This window comes from Lepidochelys kempii, chromosome 3 (genome assembly GCF_965140265.1).
Source record: "Lepidochelys kempii isolate rLepKem1 chromosome 3, rLepKem1.hap2, whole genome shotgun sequence".
NCBI lineage: Eukaryota > Metazoa > Chordata > Testudines > Cheloniidae > Lepidochelys > Lepidochelys kempii.
In genome coordinates, this window is record NC_133258.1 from 146,707 (window position 1) to 162,133 (window position 15,427).

Here is a 15,427-nt window from a genome sequence, read left to right on the forward strand (position 1 = left end):
CATACATGCCCAAACATCTCAGCCTCCACTCTTGCTGCTTCTCTCCAACAACACAGATCTTGGTCTCACTCCTGAAAACATCATTCCACATGAGGTCCAGCAATGTCACTCCCTCAATGCCTTTAAATATCTCACTTCAATAGTTTCAAGTCTTCTCAAGTGCCTCTCTTCTGTCACCCACATCTCTGATCTGTATAGAACAGCTGGTTTTACCATGGTTTTGTGTAGTTGTCCCTCAAGTTGCAAGGACATCCATTTATCATAGAACACTACAGTTCCGCTGCACTCAACAGCCTTGCTTGTGGTTCTCTGTTGACTTTGCCATTTGCCATTAATGAGCCCAAAAGATACTTACTGCAGAAGCCTGATTTAGGTGCTGGCTCTCAATGTTGGTATTTGTCTATCTTGGTTCCAGCCAAGCCACCCCACACGATTTTAGTCTTTGCTTTACTCATTCTGAGGTTACAATTTGTTAATTGCCTTGACCAAATCCTCCTCAGCATTGGGCATTAGAGAAATATTGTCTACAAAGATCAATTTAGAACAATATTCCATTTTTTATTTTCTTATTGATGAAATTCATCACAATTATGATTAGTGAGGGACTAAGCATTGATCCCTGGTGGAGCCCACCTTGCACCTCAATACCCTCTGTTACACCAAAGGGCATCCACACTGTAGTCATGGAACTGTCTACTGGTCTCTCCTGGCCTCAAAATCTATGCAGAAAGCTACCATTCAGAGTTTAGGTCTTGTATTATAAAGCAGCTCAGTACAATTAACTATTTAGGACGATAAGTGTGCATAGCATTATTTTAATGACTTATATGATGCCATGATTTGCCAGATGCTTAACACAATTAATACTGACAAGCGGGAAGGAACACAAGCCAGAATAGGGAATAAAGACTATTTAGACAAATCAGAATAAAATTCACCCTAAAATGCTTAAACTAGCTAAAGCAATCTTGGAACCTTTGCTGATTACATTCAGGAACTCATGGAGGACAGGTGATTCCCCGCAGAGCTGGAGAAGGGCAAACATAGTATCCATCTTTAAAAAGGAGAAGAGAACCCAGGAAATTATTGACCAGTCAGCCTAACCTCAACATCTGGAAAATACTGGAACAAATGATTAAACAATCAATTTTTAAGCACCTAGAGGATAATAAGAATAAGAAATACCCAGCATGGGTAGTCAAGAGCAAATCATGCCAAGCCAACTTAATTTCCTTCTTTGACAAGGTTACTGGCCTAACAGAAAGAGGGGAAGCATTAGATGTGATATATCTTGCTTTTAGTAGGCTTCTGACATAGTCCCATATGACATTATGATATGCAAACTAGGGAAATGTAGTCTAGATGAAATCACTATAAAGTGGCTTTACTGTCAAAGAGTGGGCATATCTAGTGGGGTCCCGCAGGGGTCAGTCCTGGGTCTAACTACTATTCATATTTTCATTAATAATTTTCATAATGGAGCGGAGAGTATACTTATAAAATGTGTGGATTACACCAAGGTGGGAGAGGTTGCAAGCACTTTCAAGGACAGGATTAAACATAAGAACAGCCATACTGGGTCAGACCAAAGATGCATCTAGCCCAGTATCCTGTCTTCTGACAGTAGCCAATGCCAGTTACCCCAGAGGGAATGAACAGAACAGGTAATCATCAAGTGATCCATCCCCTGTCACCCATCCCCAGCTTCTGGCAAAAAGAGGCTAGGGACACTATCCCTGCCCATCCCGGCTAATAGCCATTGAAGGACCTAACCTCCATGAATTTATTTTATTCTTTTTTTAAGCCTGTTATAGTCTTGGACTACACAACATCCTCTGGCAAAGAGTTCCACCGGATGACTGTGTGTTTTGTGATAAAATACTTTCTTTTGTTTGTTTTAAACCTGCTGCCTATTAATTTCATTTGGTGACCCCTAGTTCTTGTGAGTAAATAACACTTCCTTATTTACTTTCTCCACACCAATCATGATTGTACAGACCTCAATCATATCCCCCCCATAGTCGTCTCTTTTCCAAGCTGAAAAGTCACAATCTTATTAATCTCTCCTCATACAGAAGCTGTTCCATACCCCTAATCATTTTGGTTCCCTTCTCTGTACTTTTCCAAGTCCAATATATTTTTTATGAGATGGGGCAACCACATCTGCAGATCATTTATGAATATGTTGAATAGGACTGGTCCCAATACAGACCCCTGGGGACACCACTATTTAACTCTTTCCATTATGAAAACTGACTATTTATTCCTACCCTTTGTTTCCTAAAACATAAGGATGGCCATATGGGTCAGATCAAATGGTCCACTGAGCCCAGTATCTTGTCTTCTGGCAGCAGCCAATGCCAGATGCTTCAAAGGGAAAGAACAGAACAGGGTTATCAAGTGATCCATCCAGTGGCTGGCATTCAGAGGCTTAGGGACACCCAAAGCATGGGATTGCATCCTGACCATCCTGACCATCTTGGCTAATAGCCATTGATGGACCTATCCTCCATGAATTTATCTAATTCTTGTTTTAATCCAGTTATAATTTTGGCCTTCACAACGTCCCCTGGCAATGAGTTCCACAGGTTGACTGTGCATTGAGTGAAGTAGTAATTCCTTTTGTTTTAAACCTGCTGTCTATTAATTTCATTGAGTAAGCCCTGGTTGTTGAGTTAAGTGATGGGTAAACCACACTTCCCTGTTCACTTTGTCCACACCATTCATGATTTTATACACCTCTATCATATTCTCCCCCTCTCCCCCCCGCAGTAGTCTCTTTTCCCAGCTAAATAGTACCAATCTTTTAAATTTCTCCTCATATGGAAGATGTTCCATACCCTTATCATTTGTTGATCTGTTTTTTCCAAAATATCTTTTTTGAGATGGGGCGACCAGAACTTCACACAGTATTCAAGGTGTGGGAGTACCATGGATTGATATAGTGACATTATGATGGAGAGTTTGTCTTATTTCCTCTTTCCTAATGGTTCTTAACATTCTGTTAGCTTTTTTGACTGCCACAGCACATTGAGCCAGATGTTTTCAGAGAACTACTTGCTATGGCTCTCAGATCTTTTTCCCGAGTGCTAAAAGCTAATTTAGACCCCATCATTTTGTATATACAGTTGGGATTATGGCTATTATATAAAAAAAAAATTACTTTGCATTTATCAACACCGAATTTCATTTGCCATTTTGTTGCCCAGTCAACCAGTTTTGTGAAATCCCTTTGTAACTCTTCACAGTCTCCGTTGGACTTAACTATCTCGAGTTTGTGAACATGTTGATCAGCACAGGTCCCAGTACAGATCGCTTGGGGACACTTACTTAGCTCTCTCCATTCTGAAAACTGTCCCAGATTGAGGTGTCAATATAGGAGGTTTTGGAAGAAATTGATAAATTAAACAGTAATAAATCACCAGAACCAGATGGCATTCACTCAGTGGTTCTGAAGGAACTCTAATATGAAACTGAAGAACTACTAACTGTGGTATGTAACCTCTCACTTAAATCAGCTTCTGTACTAAATGACTGGCAGATAGCTAATGTGATGCCAATTAGAATTCAAAGTGATCTTGACAAATTAGGGAATTGGTCTGAATCCAACAAGATTAAATTCAGTAAAGATGAGTGCAAAGTACTACACTTAAAAAGGAAAAATCAAATGCATAACTACAAAATAGAGCATAACTGCAAGCTGGTAGTACTGCTGAAAAGGATCTGGGAGTTATAGTGGATGGCAAACTGAATATGAACCAACAAAGTGATGTGGTTGCAAAAAAGACTAATATTCTGGGATGTATTAACAGGAATGTCATATGTGAGATATGGAAGGCAACTGTTCCGCTCTATGCGGCACTGGTAAGCCCTCGCAGGAGTACTGTGTCCAGTTCTGGAAAAATGTGGACAAATTAGAGGGAGTGCAGAGGACAAGAAAAATTATGAAGGGTTCAGAAAGCCTGACCTATAAGGAAGGGTTAAAAAACTGGGCCTGTTTAGTCAGTAGAAAAGACGACTGAGGAGGGACCTGATGATAGTCTTTAAATGCATTAAGGGCTGTTACAAAGAAGATGATTATTAACTGATCTCCATGTCCACTGAAGGTAGGACAAGAATTGTCTTAATCTGGAACAAGGGAGATTTAGGTTAGATATTAAGAAAAACTTTCTAACGATAAGGTTAGTTACCTTGTGGAATAGGTTACTAAGGGAGGTTGTGGAATTCTAATTACTGTAGATTTTTTATGAACAGGTTGGATAAATCTAGGCTTAATTGATCCTGACTCAGCACAGGGAAGTAGGGTGGACTAGATAACCTCTCGAGGTCCCTTTCAGTCCTACATTTCTATGATTCAAGAGGCTTTAAAAACAAAGAAGACATAGTCCCTGCTCTGACCTAAACAGACTTTTTTAATCTAAGACTTATTATAATTCGGGGTGCTGCATGGAGTGGAGAAGTGAATCGGAATGGGGGATGGTGTGAATGAAAGGGCAAGCAGAAGGAATGATAAGACAACTGAGCAGGAGCACACGGTTATAGATAGGACAGGCAACAAGGTCCCTGTCCTCAGGAGCTTACAGATAACTCAATGGAAAACAAAGCATCCCACAGCTTTCTAGAAAGGGAGGATAGGCCAGGGGCTAGCCTGGAACTTGGGAAACTGGATTCAATTCTGTGGTCTGCTACAGACTTACTGTGTGACCGTAGGCAAGTCACTTAGTCTCTGTGCCCCAGTTCCCTGGATGGAACTACAAGACATGGCCTGTCATGACCCTGATCACTTTGTTTATATGTTGTGCCATCTCATCTAATTTTGGTCTTGAGATTAGAAGGTTTTTGGAGCAGGGACAGGGTCTTCCTCTGTCTGTGCAGCACAATGCAGCCCAGACCTTAGGCCTTTTGATACTACCATAATACAAATAATAAACATCCAGGGTAGGCAGTAATTGTTATAAAGTACAAGAACATTTGCAATATTATCAAGGCCTAAAGTATGTGGTAAAACCCACCTGATTTCTGTGGTTCTCTAGTGATACAACCAGAAAATCTGAGATACTCATTTATTTACATACAAAACAGCAGAATTTTACTGAATTAGGTATGAAAACAAATCATGCAATCAGTAGAGAATATTTGTAAGTCATGCTCTGGCCAAAGGACCCATGCATGAAAAGGATGGTCCAGTGGTTAGGACACTAGTTTAAGACATGAGAAAACTGGGTTCAATTCCCTTCCCCACCAGAGACTTCCTGTATGACCTTGGGAAAGTTACTTAGCCTCTCTCTGCTTCAGTTCTCCATCTGTAAAACGGGGATAGTACCCCTCCTGAAATGACAGGTGTTGTGAGGACAACTACATTAAAGATTAGGAAGCACTTTGGTATATACTGAAGAAGAGTGCTATAAGAAATAGCATTATTGATTCAGCAGCTGGAGTTAATTTATTTTGTTATTGAATTCAGCATTATGTTGTCCCCACATTTTCAGATGTCAACATGTGTAGATTTGTGTACTGACAACGCCTAACTGCATCACAGAACTGTCAGGGAGGAAAGCAGAAGGGTTTTCACAGCTACATAGCAGGAGCAGGCTGTTGGTACTTTTAGCAGCTGGGGAGACAGAGGAGGCCATTTGGAACTGTGGAATAAACTCATTAGCTGGATGTTTCTACTAAAATTATCAGTGAAATACTTGAGTTGACATTTTAAATTATCATCATGTCTCAAAGTCAACATCGTGCTACGATGAATGGGGCAGTTCACACAGAGTTAATGTTTCAGGAAGAGGATACAGCAACAGCTTACACTCTGTTCACTTAATCATTATCATCTGTAGTAGTACCATCATGCCTAGAAGCCAGGACCTGACCGTGCTAGATGCTATCCAGATACAGAACAAAAGACACAGTACCTGACCCACAGAGATTACAATCAAGTATGAGGCAAGGACCACAGATGGATATGGGCAGATGGAGGGGTACAAGTGAACAAGGAGACAGTATGGCTCTGCATTATAGACAATAGCCTTTGCACACCAACAGCCTAACTATTGTCAAGTTTTTTGTAGGCATTGTGGCAAAGGACTGTTTTGAAGAGGGAGTTAAAGGTGGATAATGAGGTACCTTTGTGAATGCTTACAGGAAACACTTGCCAAGCATGTGGGGCAGCATGGGTGAAAGCACCAAAGTAAAAAAAAATTAAATTTTAACACTATGTTTTTTAAAATTGAAAGCTAATGTGCAGCACAATTCTGCAGCAAGAGGACAGTACGGGAGGGACACCATGCAAACCCCAATGAAATAGCTATGGGATCACTGACACTCCCTGATATATAGGCTTTTCAATGGCACTCATTACTGGATTATTTAAGTACTTTATAGTAATGGATTTAGCCTCCCAATCCCACTGGGGTAGGAAAAGATACCTTCCCATTTACCATATGGGCTAGAAATTTGTTTCTAAGGTTGTGACCAAAGCAACCTCCTTCAGTAAGTGGTACAGAACTGAATCGGACTCCTTTAAAAAGAATGAAGGGCTTAGCTGACCCTGCTAGAGTACAAGGCATTTCAAATGAGAGACTCTGAAATGACACCCTCCACTCCAACAAATACACTTAGGAACGCAACTACTTAATTCTTTGCTTTCTCTGGTGATTTATTTGCAATTTAATTTTAAATTACTCCCTCTGCCAGCTTGCACATCCCTCTCCCCTGAGGCAGGATAAAGTAATCCAAAGTATTTGCCCCTGAAGAATGACGCAGAGAAATCAGTCCCCTCTATACCCCATGGTGCAGGACTCAGCAGGGGACTCAAGGCTGAGAGCAGCGAATAGAGATCTCTGTGTAGGGGGTAGTGAACAGGAGAGGAGGCTTACCTTAAGTGAGCTGTAAAACTCATCCAACACCAGGCTCATGGAACGAGTCAGGTTACTAACATACGTTGTCTCTTGATTCAAGGCATCTTGGAAGATCTCAAAATCCTGCATCCATTCTACTGCAAAACTGTGATCAATGATATCTGTCTGGAATGTATAAGGAAACGAGAAGTCAGTTTTCAGAGATGATGGTGGTTGGTTGGTTCTGTATTAGCATGGGCACTCAACAGTACCTGAGAGTTAAGGCTAGTAAACAGTTTTCATTCTAACTCCATTATCAAATGCTCGTAACTTTCCAAAACATTCACTCCCTGGCCTGAAATATCCCATGCTTTGTTTTGCCAGTTCAGCTGTTTCAATTTGAAAAGGGTACAACCCCCATCATTATTTCAATTTTAAAAAGGCATGTTTAGAGTTTAAGGCAGTGCTACTGCAATTTGATCAACGTGGGAGGACTCGTACGTCTGCATGCAGTCCCACTGAAACCAATGGGGCCCTGCCAGTGTGTACGAGATTGCAGTACTAGAATCTAGGCAAATTAAGTCCTCACTTATGACCTCACTCACACACCGTTGGTTGGCTTGAAAAACTTTGGTGTTTTAACTAGTGACTAAACACTACTCACTGAGCACCACAGCAATAAGAGCTGGGCAAACATATAGTACAGCACTCCCTGCCCCCATAGACCTTAAAATATAATTTTTAACGCAAGACAAATGGATTTGGGGGAGAACAGGGAAGACAAAAGAACAGGAGCAGTAAAGGGGAGTTTTGCAATGGACTTTTACAAGTGAAGGAGGAAAGAATTAGTTTGTTCTGTGCTTGCTTGCCTGCCTGATGTGTGATTCCCTAATTGAAGATTATAGTGTGGTCTGTTTTGGGGGTTGCGTGCTAAGCCAAGTGCCAGGCTAGGCTGAGAGTTTACTAATGAGGCTCTAGCCTGCTATCCTTTGATACCTAAATCCTTTTGGGTCCCTTGACAAGAGGCAGGGATAACTCAGGAAAAATGGGGGCTTAAAAAGCCAGCTCCTAAGCAACCAGAGAAAGCAGCGAATGCAGCAGCAAACAGGAGTTTTGTGAGGGAGTGAGAGAAGCAGACACACCTAACAAAAATACTTTAAACTTAGGCAATTAATCACCTACCCACCCCAGCCAAAAAGAAAACCTGAAAGAGTAAAAATAATGCAGACAGAAGTCCAGCAGCGAAGTAGGGACTATATAGTTTATTACACTGAATCACAGAATCATAGAATATCAGGGTTGGAAGGGACCGCAGGAAGTCATCTAGTCCAACCTCCTGCTCAAAGCAGGACCGATCCCCAATTAAATCATCCCAGCCAGGGCTTTGTCAAGCCTGACCTTAAAAACTTCTAAGGAAGGAGATTCTACCACCTCCCTAGGTAACACATTCCAGTGTTTCACCACCCTCCTAGTGAAAAAGTTTTTCCTGATATCCAACTTAAACCTCCCCCACTGCAACTTGAAACCATTACTCCTTGTTCTGTCATCTGCTACCACTGAGAAGAGTCTAGAGCCATCCTTTTTGGAACCCCCTTTCAGGTAGTTGAAAGCAGCTATCAAATCGCCCATCATTCTTCTCTTCCGTAGACTAAACATCCCCAGTTCCCTCAGCCTCTCCTCATAAGTCATGGGTACCAGTCCCCTAATCATTTTTGTTGCCCTCCGCTGGACTCTTTCCAGTTTTTCCACATCCTTCTTGTACTGTGGGGCCCAAAACTGAACACACTACTCCAGATGAGGACTCACCAATGTCAAAGAGAGGGGAACGATCACGTCCCTCGATCTGCTGGCAATGCCCCTACTTATACAGCCCAAAATGCCATTGGCCTTCTTGGCAACAAGGGCACACTGTTGACTCATATCCAGCTTCTCGTCCACTGTCACCCCTAGGTCCTTTTCTGCAGAACTGCTGCCCAGCATTCAGTCCCTAGTCTGTAGCGGTGCATGGGATTCTTCCGTCCTAAGTGCAGGACTCTGCACTTGTCCTTGTTGAATCTCATCAGATTTCTTTTGGCCCAATCCTCCAATTTGTCTAGGGCCCTCTGTATCCTATCCCTACCCTCCAGCTTATCTACCTTTCCTCCCAGTTTAGTGTCATCTGCAAACTTGCCGAGGGTGCAATCCACACCATCCTACAGATCATTTATGAAAATATTGAACAAAACCTGCCCCAGGACCGACACTTGGGGCACTCCACATGATACCGGCTGCCAACTAGACATGGAGCCATTGATCACTACCCGTTGAGCCCGACAATCTAGCCAGCTTTCTATTAACCTTATAGTCCTTTCATCCAGCCCATACTACTTTAACTTGCTGGCAAGAATACTGTGGGAGACCGTGTCAAAAGCTTTGCTAAAGTCAAGGAACACCACGTCCACTGCTTTCCCTTCCTCCACAGAACCAGTTATCTCGTCATAGAAGGCAATTAGATTAGTCAGGCATGACTTGCCCTTGGTGAATCCATGCTGACCATTTCTGATCACTTTCCTCTCCTCTAAGTGCTTCTGAATTGATTCCTTGAGGACATGCTCCATGATTTTTCCGGGGACTGAGGTGAGGCTGACTGGCCTGTAGTTCCCAGGATCCTCCTTCTCTTTTTTAAAGATGGCCACTACATTAGCCTTTTTCCAGTCATCCTGGACTTCCCCGGATCACCATGAGTTTTCAAAGATAATGGGCAATGGCTCTGCAATCACATCCGCCAACTCCTTTAGCACTCTCAGATGCAACGCACCCAGCCCCATGGACTTGTGCACCTCCAGCTTTTCTAAATAGTCCCGAACCACTTCTTTCTCCACAGAGGGCTGGTCACCTCCTCCCCATGCTGTGATACCCAGTGCAGTAGTCTGGGAGCTGACCTTGTTCGTGAAGACAGAAGCAAAAAAAGCATTGAGTATATTAGCTTTTTCCACATCCTCTGTCACTAGGTTGCCTCCCTCATTCATTAAGGGGCCCACACTATCCTTGACTTTCTTCTTGTTGCTAACATACCTGAAGAAGCCCTTCTTGTTACTCTTAACGTCTCTTGCTACCTACAACTCCAGGTGTGATTTGGGCTTCCTGATTTCACTCCTGCATGCCCGAGCAATATTTTTATACTCATCCCTGGTCATTTGTCCAATCTTCCACTTCTTGTAAGCTTCTTTTTTGTATTTAAGATCAGCAAGGATTTCACTGTTAAGCCAGGCTAGTCGCCTGCCATATTTACTATTCTTTCTACACATCGGGATGGTTTGTCCCTGTAACCTCAATAAGGATTCTTTCAAATACAGCCCGCTCTCCTGGACTGCTTTCCCCCTCATGTTATTCTCCCAGTGGATCTTGCCCATCAGTTCCCTGAGGGAGTCAAAGTCTGCTTTTCTGAAGTCCAGGGTATTCTGCTGCTTTCCTTTCTTCCTTGTGTCAGGATCCTGAACTTGACCATCTCATGGTCACTGACTCCCAGGTTCCCATCCACTTTTTCTTCCCCTACTAATTCTTCCCGGTTTGTGAGCAGCAGGTCAAGAAGAGCTCTGCCCCTAGTTGGTTACTCCAGCACTTGCACCAGGAAATTGTCCCCTACACTTTCCAAAAACTTCCTGGATTGTCTGTGCACCGTTATATTGCTCTCCCAGCAGATATCAGGGTGATTGAAGTCTCCCATGAGAACCAGGGCCTGCGATCTAGTAACTTCTGCGAGTTGCCGGAAGAAAGCCTCGTCCACCTCATCCCCCTGGTCCGGTGGTCTATAGTAGACTCCCACCATGACATCACCCTTGTTGCTCACACTTCTAAACTTAATCCAGAGACTCTCAGGTTTTTCTGCAGTTTCATACTTGAGCTCTGAGAAGTCATACTGCTCTCTTACATACAGTGCAACTCCCTCACCGTTTCTGCCCTGCCTGTCCTTCCTGAACAGTTTATATCCATCCATGACAGTACTCCAGTCATGTGAGTTATCCCAAGTCTCTGTTATTCCAATCACATCATAATTTCTTGACTTTGCCAGGACTTCCAGTTCTCCCTGCTTGTTTCCCAGGCTTCGTGCATTTGTGTATAGGCACTTGAGATAACCCGCTGATCATCCCTCTTTCTCAGTATGAGGCAGGAGCCCTCCTCTCTCACTGGGAGCACTCAAGGAAGACACGGCCATTTGGGAGAAGCTAAATGAATTCTTTGCATTGGTCTTCACTGCAGAAGATGTGGAGGAGAGCCCAGCCCCAGAGTCATTCTTTTTAGTTGCCAAATCTGAGGAACTGTACCAGACTGAGGTGTCAAAAGAGGAGGTTTTGGTACAGATTGATACAAACAGTAATAAGTCACTAGGACCACATGGTATTCACCCAAATGTTTTGAAGGAATTCATAAAAAATTGAAGAACTAGTACTGTGGTATGCAGCCTATCACTTAAATCAGCCTCTGTATCAGATGACTGGAGGGTAGCTAACATAATGCTTATCTAAAAAAAAAAAAAAAAGGTTCCAGAGGCAGTCCTGGCACTTCCAAGACAGTAAGCCTAACTTCAGTACCAGGCAAATTGATTGGAACTATAGAAAAGAACAGAATTAGCAGACACATAGATGGACATGATTGTTGGGGAAGAGTCAACAGGGCTTTTGTAAAGGGAAATCAGGCCTCACCAGTCTATTAGAATTCTTTGAGGGTGTCAAGAAGCAAGTGGACAAGGGTAATTGAGTGGCTGTAGTATTCTTGGACTTTCAGAAAGCCTTTGACAAGGTTCCTCAACCACAGGCTTTTAAGCAAACAAACCAGTCATGGGATTAGAGGGAAGGTACTCTCGAATCAGTAACTGGTTAAAAGACAGGAAACAAAGGGTAGGAATAAGTGGCCAGTCTTCACAATGGAGAGAGGTAAATAGCAGGGTCCCCCAAAGATCTATTCTGGACGTGTGCTGTTCAATATATTCTCCCACAGCCTCCTCTCCCCACAGACCAAGAAGATCAATCCCCTCCCCTGTAGTGCAAGCAGGAGTGCATTTGATGCGGGAGCCAGCTACTGCCCAGCTGAGTGTGCCATGTGAGCTTTCCACACTGAGAAATTTCAAAACTTCTTGGGGCTTTGAAAGGAGGGGGTGAATGCCTGTGTAGCTGGATGCAGGGCAGTGGAGTTCGAAACAGTGAGCATTGTGGGATACCCCCTGGAGGCCAGTTACAGCGATGTAATAAATGCTGTGTCTACACTGATGCTTTGTTGATCTAACTTTGCCGCAACAAGCTCTATGCCTCTCGGCATGGTGGTTTTATTTTGTCAACGAAGCAGGAGAATATTGTTGGTGGGAGGTGCACTGTCGTGTGTACACCTCCACTGTTTTGTTGCGAAAAGCTGCCTTTTGATGACAAAACTGTGTAGTGTAAACAAGGCCTAACTCAGGTTATGTCTACACTGTACTTTTGTTGGTAAAGCTTTTGGAAAAAAATCACACCCCTGACAGACAAAAGTTTTACTGACGAAAAGCGCCAGTCGGACAGATACTCTCCTACTGACAAAGCTACCGCCTCTCATGGGGATGGTTTTATTTTGTCAGCAGGAGAGCACTCTCCTGCTGACAAAGAGCGGCTACGCTGCATACCTTACAGCAGCATTGCCATAGCAGCACAGCTGTGCTGCTGTAAGGTACACAGTATAGACATAGCCTCTGAGTGTCACTGTTAAATACAAGGTGGAACAGATTGTTCAGCATAAGTAGTTATCACATTTCCAGAGACCCTTCAAGGTAAAGTGACCCTTTAACACTCCTTCAGTCATAGGGAGAAAAGAAGGGGGAGAAGCAGCTGGGGGTGGGCAGCAATCACTCTATAGCCGACCCTCATCCTCAAAGGAAATCTGTACAATCTTATGCCTATACTAGAGAGCTCTCTCATGTAGCCGCTCTAAGCCGATGGGAGAGAGCTCTCTCCTGTTGACTTAATTACTCCAGCCCCTGCGAGTGGCAGTAGCTAAGCTGGCAGGAGAAGCTCTCTGGCCGACATAAGCGCCAGTGGGGACAGCACTAAGTTGGCATAAGTTATGTCACTCAGGGGGTGGCTAATTCACACCCCTGAGCGACATAACTTATGTCAACTTAAGCTGTAGTGTAGCCATAGTGCAATACTTTCAACAGACAAGCCTGGGAGCTTAAATTCATTACTTTGCTAGACATTAAAAATCATGGACTGAATAGACACACTGGATTTATGGCTTACTACAACAATCTGTAACCCATTAACAACCCCCATCCCCAGCTGCTGTCTGTCCCCCGACACCTTTCCTCCTTATGACTAGAGGGGTGTTAAAAGGGTCACTTCACACCACTGCATACACCTTAACTGAAATAGTCATTTTTCTGACTTTGTACACTAGACAGCACTCTGTGTGTAGACAGCTACACTGCTCCACTGTAATTACCAGGTCAGGTTCTTATCCTGCAAAAGCAGACAGATACATTGTAAAATTAGGAAGATGTAAAATCAAACTGTCAGAGGAACATAGGCAGGCTTGGAGGGGGCATGCAAAGTGGTGGCCTCTAGAGCAGGGGTGAGTGTAGTGTGAGAACTCAGGACAGTGGGTCTTTGATCAGATGTCTATGAGAGAAGTGAGGCTGGCATTCAGGCAGGGGGTCGCCAAGGCAAGTGAGAGCGAGAGAAGGAAAAGTTCAGGAATGGGGTGATTCTGGGAAATCTATAGTATCTGAAATAACTATTACATTGGCAAAAGCGGCCTAGGCTTCAAAATGACAGCATCCTTTTAAGAGTATACATCAGTAAATAAAAAGGAATGGACACACATCCTTAGGCTGACTTGTGTCTGCCAAGCGTGCAGTTTAGTAGTGTCAATAATGGGCACCAACACGCTTTGCCAAAGGATGCCCATTACAGCACAGAGGACTCTTGCCTTAAGAAAAAGGAACTTAGGCAATAGAAAGGAATTTGTTTACAGGACTCCATTTGTGCTTTTTCTGTTGGGCAAGGAAACTCAGCCCATTATTGAGAAGTGGTAGGTTTGGAAAATTCTCCCTACCTTACTAGGGAAGGGCAAAACTATGGTACTGAACCACACCTCTGGTTGAAGGGTTAAGGTATCCAGTATAAGTGAAAGGTGGCAGAAATATGGTCTTCATCAGTGAAGATGGCATGTAAAATCAGTGTAAAAAGAAGACTTGAGTCAAAGGAAAGGTGCAGCAGCTGGAAACAGGGAGCCCCAACTAGAGTAGCCCTGCAACTTTCCGCACATGAGGAGAGAATAACTGAGGCCCTCATCCAGGCATTTGAGGCTAGTTCTCCGCCAGGTCCAGAGCAGCGAGGAGGAGCAGCAGGGGCAAAGATCTTCAGTCCCTCAGAAGCCCCAGTGATGCTATTTTTTTATTTTTTAAAAGGCAAAGCTGACTGCTGGGAGATGGCAGCCCTTAAACCCTGGAAAGGGCACTGTGAGGGCAGAATTGGGGGTGGTCATTTGTGTGTGGGCACACACGAGTATGTTCATACACAAGAACAGCAACAGAAAGTTTTAAAAGGTATTTTTTAAAATGGCAGAACTTTTCAACTGAATCAAAAAAACCACGTTGTGCGCTAGCTACCTCTGTAGCTAAAGAGTCTTAGCTGTGTTACCCTGGCCCTGCCTTCCCCTTTCTCCCTCCTATTGCTTGTCAGACTTACCTGGTGTGTCTCATCTTATATTTAGATTCTAACCTCTGAGGCAAGGGTCATTTTTTAAATTTTAAGTGATTTAGGAACATAGGTCACTTTCAATTGGATTTGCGGTTCTAAGTCACATACGTGCTTTTGAAAAACCTAGCATCCAGGCAGAACCCCACAAAATTAGGATCTCTCTAGACTGAGGTTTCACAGCAAAGTTTGACAGCTTGATATAAGAGAGGGAAACATAAGACGAAAAGGAAGGAGTCTGGCAGTTTCTCCAATTTAGAGACAATTTCCTGTAGAACAAAGCTCTTCTCTATTCCACTCAGTCCTACTCTTCCATTTTGATACCAAACATGATGACACAACTAGCATTCTTCAAAAACATTTAATGGATTATCTAATTGAAATGCTACCTTCACTTTCCTAGATTTGATCACTCCTGTCAGTTACCTTACGGCTGAGCTTAACTGCCTTTACCTTTTCCACATCAAAAATAAGCCTCCTATTCATAGATTTTAAGAACAGAATCAACCATTAGATTATCTAGTTTGACTTTCTATATAACACAGGTCACAGAGTTTCACCCAATTACCCTGTATTGAGGCCAAATTGCTTGTGTTGGCTAAAATAGATCTTCCAGAAATGCATCTAGTTTTGATTTACACACTCCAAGTGATAGAGATTCACCACATCCCTGCTTTCCAATGGTTAATTGTCCTCACTGTTAAAAATCTGTGCCTTATTTCTAATTAGAATTTATCTGGCTTTGACTTCTGGCCATTGGTTCTTATTATGCCGTTCTCCACTAAATTAGAGCCCTTTAGTAGCCAGTATTCCTCCATCCATCTCAGATGCAATGATGTCCTTGCTAAGGAGAGGTGATGACACTATTATAAGAGAAGTCTAACAAGC

General features: G+C 43.1%; 1 protein-coding gene across 5 annotated transcripts in view; it reads right to left on the reverse strand.

Moving 5' to 3' along the window:
• The window catches only part of GPN1 (GPN-loop GTPase 1), a 122,512-nt gene that overhangs the window by 80,921 nt on the left and 26,164 nt on the right, over window positions 1-15,427 (reverse strand). For all 5 annotated transcript variants that reach the window (XM_073335385.1, XM_073335386.1, XM_073335389.1 and 2 more), the window contains one exon: window positions 6,876-7,022. In XM_073335385.1, the coding sequence (XP_073191486.1) occupies window positions 6,876-7,022 (147 nt within the window). The remainder of the gene's footprint in view (window positions 1-6,875; window positions 7,023-15,427) is intronic.